Here is a 12636-nt window from a genome sequence, read left to right as displayed (position 1 = left end):
TCATATGCTTTCTCCAAGTCTAGGAATGCCCAGCTGGACTCTCTCCTCATCTCTTCTTCTCAAGTAACTGTCTCACTGTAAACATTGGATCAGTTGTGCTGCATCCTTATCTAAATCTGAACTGCTCATATCCCATCTTACATTCTACTACTCTGCATATCCATTTATCAATCACCCTCTCCAGAACATTCATGCAATGTGATAGGAGTTTGATGCCTCTGTACTGCCCACAGCTGTGGAAGTCCCCATTGTTCTTGTACACTGGCACAAGTACGCTTATTCTCCAGTAATCTGGGATCTTTCTCTTCACACTGCTATGAGTACCCTCAGGAGCCATTTCTCCCCTATCTCATCCAGCATCTTGACCATATCTGCTGTGACCTCATCTGAGCCTGCTGCTTTTCCTGACTTCATTTCCTTAGTGCTGTTCTTACTAATTTTAGGGTGGGCTCCTCCTCTTCTCTCATCGTAGGCTGCTTCTGGGGAAGTACAGCTTCTCTGAGGTTTTCTTCATTCAGAAGCTGCTGGAAATACTCCATTCATGTTTTCTGATGTCCTGTGGACTGGTGAGCAAGTTGTTGCTGGCATCCCTTATGAGGGGTGTCCAGGTATTTTCTTTATCGTTCTGTCTTTGCCTTGCTAACTGATATAGTTTCTATGTGCTACTTACTGAGTCACTGTCCTGAAGTTTATAGAGTGCCTCTGATGCCCCATTCTTTGCTACCGCAACTTCTTTTTTAGCTTCTTTGTTAGCCAACCAGTAGTCCTTCCTAGCCTGTCCGGTCTTTTTTGTCTCCCACTTCTTTCTGCACTCCTTCTCTCTTTTGGTGACTTCTTGGATTTCTGCATTCCACTATGAGCTTTCCTTATATGTACCTTATTTCCATACCTGGCTCAGCCACATATCTTTTCAGTAGTCCTAATACATGCTGTTTTTAGGCACTGCCATTCTTGGTCAACTCCATATTTCCTCTTTTTCTTGGGGTGCTAGAGCCCTGCGTAATTCCTTGAACTGTTATACTTTCTCTCCACTCAATTTCCAGGTCTTCAGCCTGGTCTCTGCTGACTTTAGAGCCTCCTCTGACCACTGTTTGCAGCTGATTGTGGCAACTAGTGGTTTATGCTGTGGGATGACTGTTTCACTGGCGATTACTTTGCAATCATGGATTCTACTCCCAGTGCCTTTTCCTTACTAGGAGGAAGTCTACCTGAGTTGCATGTTGGCTACTCTTGTATGTGATCTTGTGATTGTCTATCTTTCTGAACCATGCCTTGGCTACTACCAAGCCATTTGCCAGACAGAAGTCTAGGATGGCCTCTCCTTTATTCTTGTTGCCTCAACCATGTGGACCCAGGCAGTCCTCATATCCTGTTCTGTCTGTCCTGATATGTGCATTCAAGTCACCCATTATCAACACCAATTCATGTTGTCCTGCTATATCTCTAGTAGTAGGTGCAACTGCAAATGCCCAAAACGTTGTTCTGTACAACTCTTCCCGCTGCTGTCCACAGCTCCATTCATTGGTGAGTTTGAGATGGAAACATTCAAATATTATGCTAAAAGACATAGGATCACATCTTTCAGATATTAGATAAGCATATACAGAATACGGGATGTAATCCTAAGTTTAAGGTTTTGGGTTCTTTTCAAGAACAGAATTAGTAGAGTACAAATGGATTAACTACTTCAGAGCTGACGTTAAACTTGGCCTTAATTATCAGAATAGTATTAAATCTGTACTTAAAGACAAGCATGATTGTATATAAATATACCTGGGCTGTGTGTCTATCAATTTTTTACGTATATATCTTTTTCTATGTTATTTATTTAACATTTTTTGACCGGGAAAGTCTGACTATGACAGCCTATTTTCAATGTGGAGGCCCGGGGAGAAACACTCCAGATGCATGTCTTTGGAATGTGGAAGGAAACCTGAGTACCCACAGGATACCCTCGCAAATGCTGGGAGGAGATACAGACTCTGCACAGAAGACACCCCAGCTGAGATAACCACTGCGCCGCACTGTGCCTTATACTTTTATATTCTATATTTTTATATATATGTGTGTGTGTGTGTGTGTATATATATATATATATATATATATATATATATATATATATATATATATTTTTTTATAACTGCTTTCTACAGGATTTAGATGTCTCGTACAGCTTTTATTTATTGCATAGCTTATTTTAATTTGTTTCATCATCTGATCTAGCTAATGTTTGATAGGCTGGTCAAGAGTATACATTGTATTTGTTGTAGAGAGTTTTTATGTACTGAGAAAGAGCTTTGCTGTCACGATTTATTTGTTGTTATTAAATACTTTTGTTGACGGAGTGTTCCCTGTTTTCTTTTGGTTAAATGTACATTTTCTCTGGATGAGCATGGCTAACACAACAGAAAAAGTTACAGACTATCCTATCAATGAAATAGCATTTCAGCCTGCTGAAGGAACTGGTTTTCTCTGGATGAGATAAGAATGCAGGCAAAGAAGGCTTCAGTTTGTTTGTCTTTTCGGCTTTTCCCAGTTAGGGGTCGCCACAGTGGAACTCCGGTCCGCTGATGATTGGCAGTAGATTTTTATAGTGCCGAGTTACCAGCCCGACGCACAGGAAAATAATGTTTTCATCAAGGACAAAGTCTTGAAACTATAAAAGTAGTTGTAAAGATTTTTTGGTGGATGTTTTGTAATCTGAGTCAGCTGAGGAAGTGCAGTGTATCCAACAGTTATATCTGTGTTATGAAGAAAATGTTTATAATCTCACAGTAGTTCTTGGTCAGCTTGTTTCAATAAATTGGTCAGTAATTACAAATATTCAACTGTACAGTCTGTCTCTGTAACATGCTACTGTTGATTTCATTCTAACAATCTCTTTGGGCATTCCATTTACTGCATATGTCTGAAGAGATACATGCCAAAGGCGGGATTATATTCAAAGATTCACCTGAGTGCTGAATTAAAAGGGACAATGACAGCCATACAACTAGACAGATATCTTTTCTTTATAAGCTGTGTAATATAGAAGGGCTTTCTTACAGCAATGGACACATGTTGGTGAAAGATTAGGCTGCTGTTCACATAAATTCCCAAATCCTGAACAACTGGCTCAACATCAACATCAGTTACATTGATTATTCCCCTGAAAATAACATAGTAACCAAAAAGTACCCTGATGAAAATGTAACTGTATCTTTTTTCACTGAAACTTGTCAGATTTTAAGACATTTGGTCTAATGCCTTTCTGAAGCAGTTGAACAAGCCTGTGACCTTGGGTCTGGATCTGTACCCTAAGCTACATTTAGGTTTGGGGTTATGGTTAGCATCACTGTCAAGGAATAAGCTTAGAATCGTGGCTATGTTAAATGCTAAGATTAGATTTACCATCAGGATAAGGATTAGGTTAAGGGTTAGAATTAGGATGATGACACACTTATGGTTAGTTTCAGGGTTAAAGATAGAGCTACGGGAATTTTTGGGATATTTTGTACTATTTAAAATTATGTTTTGTTCATGCTATAAACATTTTCATTGACTGTTTTGTTTTCATACATTAGTCTTCAGTGCTGGTTGGTGACTTTCATTCACTGGCCTAATTGAAGGTGCTTTTGGTCAGGTACAGGATGTTTGGACCCTGCTGATTCGCCCCCAACCGATTTGACCCTGGACGGCTGGACCCCAGTAAAAAATGTAATGTAAGTGAAGCCGAAGCACATCAAAGCAAAAAGAGAAATGAAAGACTGTCTAAACATTCTTAAAATTGGCTTAGAAAGTATTTATTTTCACTTTAATTATATATATATATAAAAACAGTAAGTGCCAAAAAAAAAAAAAAAATTTGCTGACTAATCCGGAAGTTCATGGCATTAACTAGTCCATAATGTCATTATTGCATAAAAATAAAGAAAATTAGCGATAAAACAATTAGGGATTAAAAATAAATTATATTTAAAAATGAAAACATAATGGGCAGTCATTTTGACAGATGTCTGCTTTGATGTTCTGTTTGTTTCCCTGCTGAAGTTAATGGGATGTGGGTATAAGCTGTAGCGGCACTGAGCATTGTGATAGTGAAATGGATGTTTGGCCCTAGAATTGCACTTCTAAGCTTTGAACTACTTGTTGATACTTTTTACACATAAATTCTTGAGTCCTTAAAAACAGTGTTTTACTTAGGAATGTTTGTGAACTGTAGATGGATTAGACTGTATGTTTGTCATTGCACTCTGCAATCAAGTCAAGTCCTCTGCAGCACTACACACTATCAATGTTGCTGGAAATCATAAGAGTGTTTGCATTTACTCATACGTCCATATCCACTTTCCTGAGGTTCTGCTGTGCTTTGATGGTAGACAGTGGGAAATGGTGAAAATTGCATGTTGTTGCTTGAGCTTTGGTGGTAGCATAAATGTTCAAGATGAAGAAGGCATATTAACCTGAATAAAAAATTGATTTCATTTAATTGTAAAAAAATATTTATAGTAGATAATAGATTAGTTAACATAACATAATATAAAATAAAAAATATATATTTAATTGATGGAAAACATGTTATAAAGTAACAGTAGTTATATGTTAAAACATAACACTAGTTATTATATGTTAAAGATTTAAATGTTATAGTTATACTAACCAATGTAATAATTAAAAAAAATAAAAATATTAATAAAAAATATGTTTACAATGAAAAATTAACAGTGTTATTATTGAATAATTGATTAATTAATAAGTAATGATAAAGTACTTAAAAGAATATATTTGGGGTCAAATAGTCTTCGGTCGAACTGTCTACTAAAAAAAATCACATGTACAATGCATATCAAATGATACATGAAATTGTATAGAAATGCATTGGGGTCGAACTTTCTGGGGTTGAATAGTCCTGCTTCCCATTTGGTGATGTTGGTACATACAAATTAACATGACTTTTTGCCCTTTACCATCCACACCAGCTAATAAATAATATACTCAGAGTCCCTCTTTTAATTTCAAGAATCATAACTGTTAGCACCAGAGTTACAAAACTACTTTTGGAGGGATATATGCTTAGTATGAGGCTGTCATAACTTTGATAAGACTCACCTTATTCCAAGATACAGTGGATTCAAAACTAGTATATCTGTTAAGTAGCAGAATAAGAGCATAACTTCCCACATAAGTTGCAGGGAGAGTTTCCCCTTCAATAATGCTTTAAACAGTCAACATTGTTGATGGACTCAGAACAGAGGGCTTTGAACTAAAAAGAGGAAGCCCATACTCCATGGGTTTATCACATTAATTAGATAGGGAAATCAACAGTATTTAGTTAAGCAGTATTAGCATTAAGCCTTGAATCCGGTTCATATTGTGAATTGACAGCAACTTCTTCAAATGGTACATTGTTCTAGATTTTTATGACAAAACAGGTGTCTGTGGAAAAAAGAAAAGTGCATCTGATTTGAAATCAGAGACAACAATGTAACTCGGCTTAAAGAGTCAGAAGTAATATCAGACATATTTTACCCTTTGTGTCATATGTAATAGACGTACATGTAAAATTTTTTATTATAGAGAAAAAGATCTCCCTAAAACTAAATCTCAAACTCATGCACAGTTCTCAGCCTCTTAGAGCAAGAAATCTATACAAAGCCATAAATAATTGTAGGACAAATGCGCAAAAATAGGGACAGTTTTTAAACATTGCTCTTACAAGCTTAGGAAGTTAATGGAATAGCAGGTTTTGCAGTAGCACATATTTTCTGAAGGGTATAATATCTGAAACTTAAATGTCTGTCATTATTTTCTGACTTCAGTCCTCAGTGATATGGCAGTGATTTGCCAGAGAACCAAAATTATATGAGGAACAGACAAAAAATATGAGGCAAAAATCTGGACATTTTGTGAAAATCTGGAGAGGTGAGAGGTATGAATGCAAACAATCTTTGAAAAAAATGTTTTCCCAATCCTTAAGTGCCAAAACAACCTTATCTGGCATGTATTTTCATAGTACTTAACTTCTTTTGTAAGTTTATGAGCTTTTAACAAGCTGCTACCTGTAGTCTAAAGTTTGATTCCTTCAGCCTCTATTAACTTACTGTGCGACTCTGAGTAAGTCACTTAACCAGGTAGTGCTACTGGGTTGAGCCAGAAAAAGTTCCATGTAGATTAGTGCTCCACCCAAGTTACGAAATACAAATAAATGGTATCAATAAAGTATTCGGTACTTGATTATATAATGCCTATATCCCTTTCCTGTATATTCCATGTTTACACATTCTTCATACTTAAACTTTCTGTGGTCATTCTTTCACTTAATATCAATCATAACTACTTATTTCATAAAGTTTAAAACTTGCTGTAAGGGGTTGGGGAGCAGCATAATGGTAAAGATGTTAACCTTATACACACAAAGTGCAGAGTTTGATTCTCAAATGGGATAATTAGCTAAAATGACTCACAAGGGCACGTTAGTAAAGTAGTAAGCTATGAACCTATTAATGTGTGCTGCTAATACTATAAATGTATTTTATTCATTCACCTGCATTTTTTCTTAAAAAATAACTCTTATTGGATGAGCAACTCAGTCGATAATTTCCTAACATAAAATCTTAAAAAAAGCCACATCAAAAATCTGAATAAACAATGTGCCAGTCTACATTGACTTTACAAATAAGTCTTTTTGGTTTCTCCTGTACTACAGTAGTTTCTCTTTGTTCTCTTCAGGGGAAATTCACCATGGCAAGTGATGTTTGGGCCTATGGAGTGACACTCTGGGAAATTCTAATGTTGTGCAAGGAACAACCTTACTGTCACTTAACAGATGAGCAAGTCATTGAGAATGCAGGTGAATTCTTCAGAGACCAGGGCAAACAGGTAAGACAGTAACACCTGAGAAATGCAGAACGTGTAGCAATCACTCAAGATCATATTGGTTAATATAGAAAGCATACCTGGTTATTAATCAGGGGCATCCTGAGCATTTTGGCTTGATGCATTGCTAAGTTTCATTTTGTGTCAAATGTTGGTGTGCTTTGTAAGTACGACATCAGGATAAATTTATGTAAAAAATTCAGCTGGGGTAGAATTAAAATTTAGAACAAGTGTTACTTATGAAGTGGACTAAGGATATGTATTGGTTAACAGCTGATGTTAAAAGCTTGTACACCAGTATTAAACATGAATATGGACTGAGAGCATTAATAAAAACTTTAGGAGATAGTCCTTTATCATATTTTATTGTAGAACTAGTAGAAATCTGTCTGAAAAATAATTATTTTGTATTTGATGAACAATTATTCCATCATCTTACAGGCACAGCCATGGGGGCAGCATTTGCCCCCATGTATGCCAATATTATGATGGGTCTTTTTGAGACGGAATTCTTGTACCAAAAGGAATTTTTTAAAAAATATGTGGTGAAATATTATCGTTATATTGACGATTTGATTTTTATTTGTAAGGGAGGCAGGAAAGAAGTTAATAATTTTATGTATGACCTACAGAAGAATGAGTTTTCTTTAAAATTTGATGGCTTTCAGTTAGGTAATAAAGTAAGTTTTTTGGGCATTAGTCTTGAAGGTGGTAAGGATGGAAAAATTATTACAAAGGGTTTCACAAATTTGAAGAGGGTTTGCATTTTTTAGATGGACAAAGTTTCTATCCCCCTCCTCTATTGAAATCTTTGCCATATAGTGAACTTAAGAGAGTGAAATGATTATGTAATAATACAACTGAAATTGATAAGGAACTTGAAAAAACATTTCAATTGTTTATTAAAAGGGGATATAACGTTGAGGAAGTGTTATCTTCCTTAGATAAGGTTAGAAAAAGTGATGTGTGCAAGATAGGTAAAAATTATGATGGAAATCAGAAATTGAAATATTTAAGAAAAATTTATATGGTAATGACTTATGATCTATTGTCAGAAGATGTGAGGCAGGTAATTCAATTTTACTGGACTTCTCTAATTAAATATAGAGATTTGATTACCATCTTTGAAAAAAATTTAAATTTTTCATTCAAAAGAGGTAAACATTTAAAGGATATGTTGGTTCATGCCAGATTTCTTACCCCAGTGATAAGTTTGAATAAAAATATGGATTTGATGGGCACCTACCCTTGTGGTAGGTGTATTTCTTGTCAATATATAAGTAAAACATTTCATAATATAAATGGTAGAAATTTTAAACCTATAGGGAATTTTTCATGCAATACAGAAAGAATTGTATATGCATTAAGGTGTCCCTGTGGAATGTTTTATGTGGGGGAAAGTAAACGTTCTTTAAAAATAAGGTTGCAAGAGCATGTGAGGGACATTAAAAATGAAAAAGTTGAAAGTCCGCTTGCAATGCATTTTAAAAGCCATCATAATAGTAATCCAAGTGGTTTATTAGCTACTGTTTTAGAACACATTCTTATTGTTAATAAGGATGAAAATGTAGAAAGTAAGCTTTTATATAAAGAAACAATTTTTATATTGAAATATGGTACTTTAGCCCCTGGTGGCATTAATGCAGAATGCAATTGGAAAGTTTTTTTATAATGGAATGATTAGTTAATTGAATATTTAATTAATTGATTGATTGTTGTGATTTTATTGTATAAATACATATTGTGTGGTTCTTGTTAGTATTCTCCTTTGAAGGCATAAGCTGAAGCGCTAGAGACTACTGAGACTACCGAGAGACTACTGAATAAATTTGTGGTGGATCTGGTTTTTGGTCGTATATATTTGCTGCTTCCTCTTTATTATTTTTTGTTGTGTACTATAAGTAAGACGGTAACACCTGAGAAATGCAGAACGTGTAGCAATCACTCAAGATCATATTGGTTAATGTAGAAAGCATACCTGGTTATTAATCAGAGGCATCCTGAGCATTTTGGCTTGATGCATTGCTAAGTTTCATTTTGTGTCAAATGTTGGTGCGCATTGTAAGTACGACATCAGGATAAATTTATGTAAAAAATTCAGCTGGGGTAAAAAGCCTTTTACTGGGAATTTTTGTAGTACTTGATTACAGCAGTTTTCAGCTTCAGCTAGGCAGTTGTTTCCTTTTAAGGTCAATAATGTGAACTGCATCAAGTCCCACTAAATATTTGTAGCTAGACCTGCTTCTAATTTGATCTGAGAATGAATATCTTTTATTTATTACAACTTGATAACTGGATAAATTAGCTGGTCATCACACACTTTTTTTTTTTTTAGCAGTGACCAGGGCCATTTATAGAGTAACACGGAACACATAAAGGAAATACTGGAAACAATACCCGATAGCATTATGTGCAAACAGAACATAAAAACTGCAACATAGAATATAGAAGAAAAAGTAATAACAGATACACACTGCCAATTTACCTCAAAAGTGAAATGTAGAGAATATATAGGTGGTGGTATTTAGATATGACGTAACCCTGGTCAAGAAAGCAGGAGCAGACTGCATAATTTGCAGTGTTCCTTCCATTCAGACTTAAAGTGGTACAACTTTTGTTGTTGTTTGACATCTGAAGGTAGGGATTTCTAAATAGAAGGGATTATTTTGAGAAGGTTGTTTCACCAACAGTGATTTTAATATATGGTTTGATGAGATGGTTATAAATTAAAAGATAAAACAGCATCAAAAACCAAAGGGTAGAAACATTGTGTAGATGAACCATTTAGTAAAAACTACAAGAAAAAGACAGCAAAGTTAGTCTTCATTGTGTAATACCTTAAAATTCCTGTAGTGGAGGATAATTTGGGATGTTTTGCAGTCAACCTAATGTTATGGACATCAGGCTTGCTTTTAAGCTCCTTGTTTCTAAAGTATGGCCAAACAATCCACTTGTGCAGTACTGATGAGCTGAGAAAAAGGGTGAAACATGCCATGTCTACATATAGTGGGGTTTTGCTTTATTATCCTGAATTCACTAGTAAAGACTTGAAAAAGTGAAAGTCAAAATGTATGGGTATTCGGAAGCCAAACAGCAACACTGGCATGTACTTAACAGGTCATGCACATATATTTCATAGGCCACCAATGGAGGAGGTTTAAGGTATTACACAGTGAAAATTCTAACTTTATTGGGTGTTTACCGTATTTTTTTATAGTTTTTTTTATGACCTTTTCATCCCTTGGTTTATATATATAATAAGTGTGTGTACAATCAACATGAATATACAGCCAGTACATCAGCCACTTGACAGGCAAAGCTTTGAATGCATTGCAAAGGCCATACTTATCAAAAAGCATGAATAATTTATTAAAGGACAGGTCAAGGTTCACTTACTGTACTGTAAATGTGCTTATTTTGTTTTCTGCTTTACAGATATATTTGCCCAGCCCTACAATTTGCCCCAGAGCAGTTTATGACCTCATGCTCAGTTGTTGGTATAGAGATGGTAAAGAACGACCAGAGTTTCAGCAAATTTACCAGTTCCTGATGGAGGATGCCATAAATATGGTGTGAAAAGGAGAGCGAGCAGATCCTGAAATTTGGAAATACTGGCAACACTCATACACTGTGAGCACAGTTTAAGTTGATGGAACAACTGATAGATGACGTTCTGTTCACAGTTCCCTGCTTTTTCAGTGTTACAGGATTTCAGCATCCAGTAGATATTTACAACAACCTTTACGTAGCTTAAAAATTGCTGAAGAATTTTCTACTTTAATGCCTGACTTCAATATCTTCTTGATTATCTTTCGGAAAGGTCTGTAGTATTTTCATAGCTTCTTCTTGATTTTAAGCTTCTTTTGTAACCTGAAACGTTGAGTCTGACATCTGATTGAAGTTTTCTGGACTGCCAGAATATTAACAGATAAACTGTAATTCCTCACTTGAAAAAGGAAATCTGCTGGATCGTTTTTTTTTTAGGTTCTGAATACTGTGGGTTCACTGAATATTTTGAGGGATATTCCTGAATCAAATTAATTCACTGGAAATATATCTGCTAAGATAACATGTGCCGAGAAAGCGGCAAGAATGTCAAGTAATTTTTGTCACTTTATACAATATGAACTTTCCAAGGGTTTGGAGGAAGGGGATGTATATCCTCCTGCATTAATTTAGGCATACACGACTTTACTTGGAGAAAGTAAGTGAAAAATAGCTGAGCACTCCACCTAGACTTCTTTACTGTATATAACTGCAAATCTACTGAACTTGCATACATTTATGAAAGTCTGATGCTGTCAGCTTTTGGATATCCAGTACTGTATTTCATGCAACAAGGTACTGAACAATAAAAGCTGCTGCTATGCTTTCAACATGCACACTGGATAATTTGTTTATAAACTTGGGGAAAGATAAATGGTGGATCCTAATACTTGTATGAATTTCACGTACTTTAGTTGACTAACAACTCACTGACTGAACTTTTTTGTACTGCACAAGACTTTACAGCATTAATACTGTTTGTTTTTCACAAATTCCTTGTCAGAAAATAAAACATTGGTCTGAAGGAAAATTAATTTATGTAACACCTAATTCAGTGAAGCTATTAGGACAGTCATCTCAAATTATATGCCTTTGTGAGAGGTTTTCCAGAGGTGCAGACATCAGATATTGTGCCATGCTACTGTTTATGTAATCATCTCTAATTTTTATTTACATCATTTCAAAAAAATTGCTTGTTAGACAGTAGGATATACAGTTGTCAATATTATTAATGTTTCTGTCCTGGCACAACTTGTTAAAACTGAATAATACACTGCCAGTATGCCTGAGATGTGTTTTTTAGATTAAAAATGGAACGGTTGTAGAATCTTAATGCAGACCTGCTAATGATACAATCAGAACTGTGGCTTTATCATCTGATGCCGATATGAATCAAGGAACTGGAACATGAAGGAGGATAAAGGAAAAGTGCACATAGGATTGTACTTTCACTTTTATAACAAATAAGGAATATATATCCACAGAAGCCATATAGCTGAAACTCCGTACGTCCTTAAGGGGTCATTTTTTTATATCCCATGGGACTCCATTGTAGGAACTGTAAGGTTTCAAATAGTGAAAACTCTAGCTTTTCTGGATTTTTCTAACAGTTTTACTTAAGAGTTTGTCATGTGACCTTTTTACTTTGGTGTGTATGTATGTACATGTATGTATATATATATATATATATATATATATATATATATATATATATATATATATATATATATATAAAACACAAAATATTGAAAATGGAATTTGCCCTTTTCCTATTGTGTGATCCTGAATTTGGTTATCAGGGAATATGGGAGGGGGAGTGTGCAAGGGGGGGCTTCCTCTCTGCATTCAACATTTTTTTCTATCAAATGGCACAAAACCATATAGATATATATATATACACACACACATACATATATATGTAATCACACACACACACCCCAACTATATATACTAACACCAGGATCGCACTACAGTGGGGAAAAGGACATATACCTTTGACTTACTTGCCAGTGGAAATGAGCTTTAGGTGAAATGAACTTTAGGTGATTTGGTCTTTCAGTGAAGTGATACAAATCCACATATATATATATATATATATATATATGTATATATATATATATATATATATATATATATATATATATATATATATATATATATATGTATATGTATGTATATTTTATATATATATATATATATGTGTGTGTGTGTGTGTGCATATATATATATATATAT

At 34.8% G+C, this 12636-nt stretch overlaps 1 protein-coding gene across 5 annotated transcripts in view; it reads left to right on the top strand.

Moving 5' to 3' along the window:
- The window catches only part of DDR1 (discoidin domain receptor tyrosine kinase 1), a 1200914-nt gene extending 1188824 nt beyond the window's left edge, over positions 1-12090 (top strand). For all 5 annotated transcript variants that reach the window (XM_044083163.1, XM_044083162.1, XM_044083159.1 and 2 more), the window contains 2 exons: positions 6709-6858; positions 10291-12090. In XM_044083163.1, coding sequence (XP_043939098.1) covers positions 6709-6858; positions 10291-10431 — 291 coding nt within the window. In that variant the 3' untranslated portion in view covers positions 10432-12090. The remainder of the gene's footprint in view (positions 1-6708; positions 6859-10290) is intronic.
- Positions 12091-12636: the final 546 nt, after the last annotated feature.

This window comes from Protopterus annectens, chromosome 9.part0 (assembly GCF_019279795.1).
Source record: "Protopterus annectens isolate FY-2018-M chromosome 9.part0, PAN1.0, whole genome shotgun sequence".
Classification (NCBI taxonomy): Eukaryota; Metazoa; Chordata; order Ceratodontiformes; family Protopteridae; genus Protopterus; species Protopterus annectens.
This window is presented reverse-complemented; position numbering and strand designations above follow the sequence as displayed.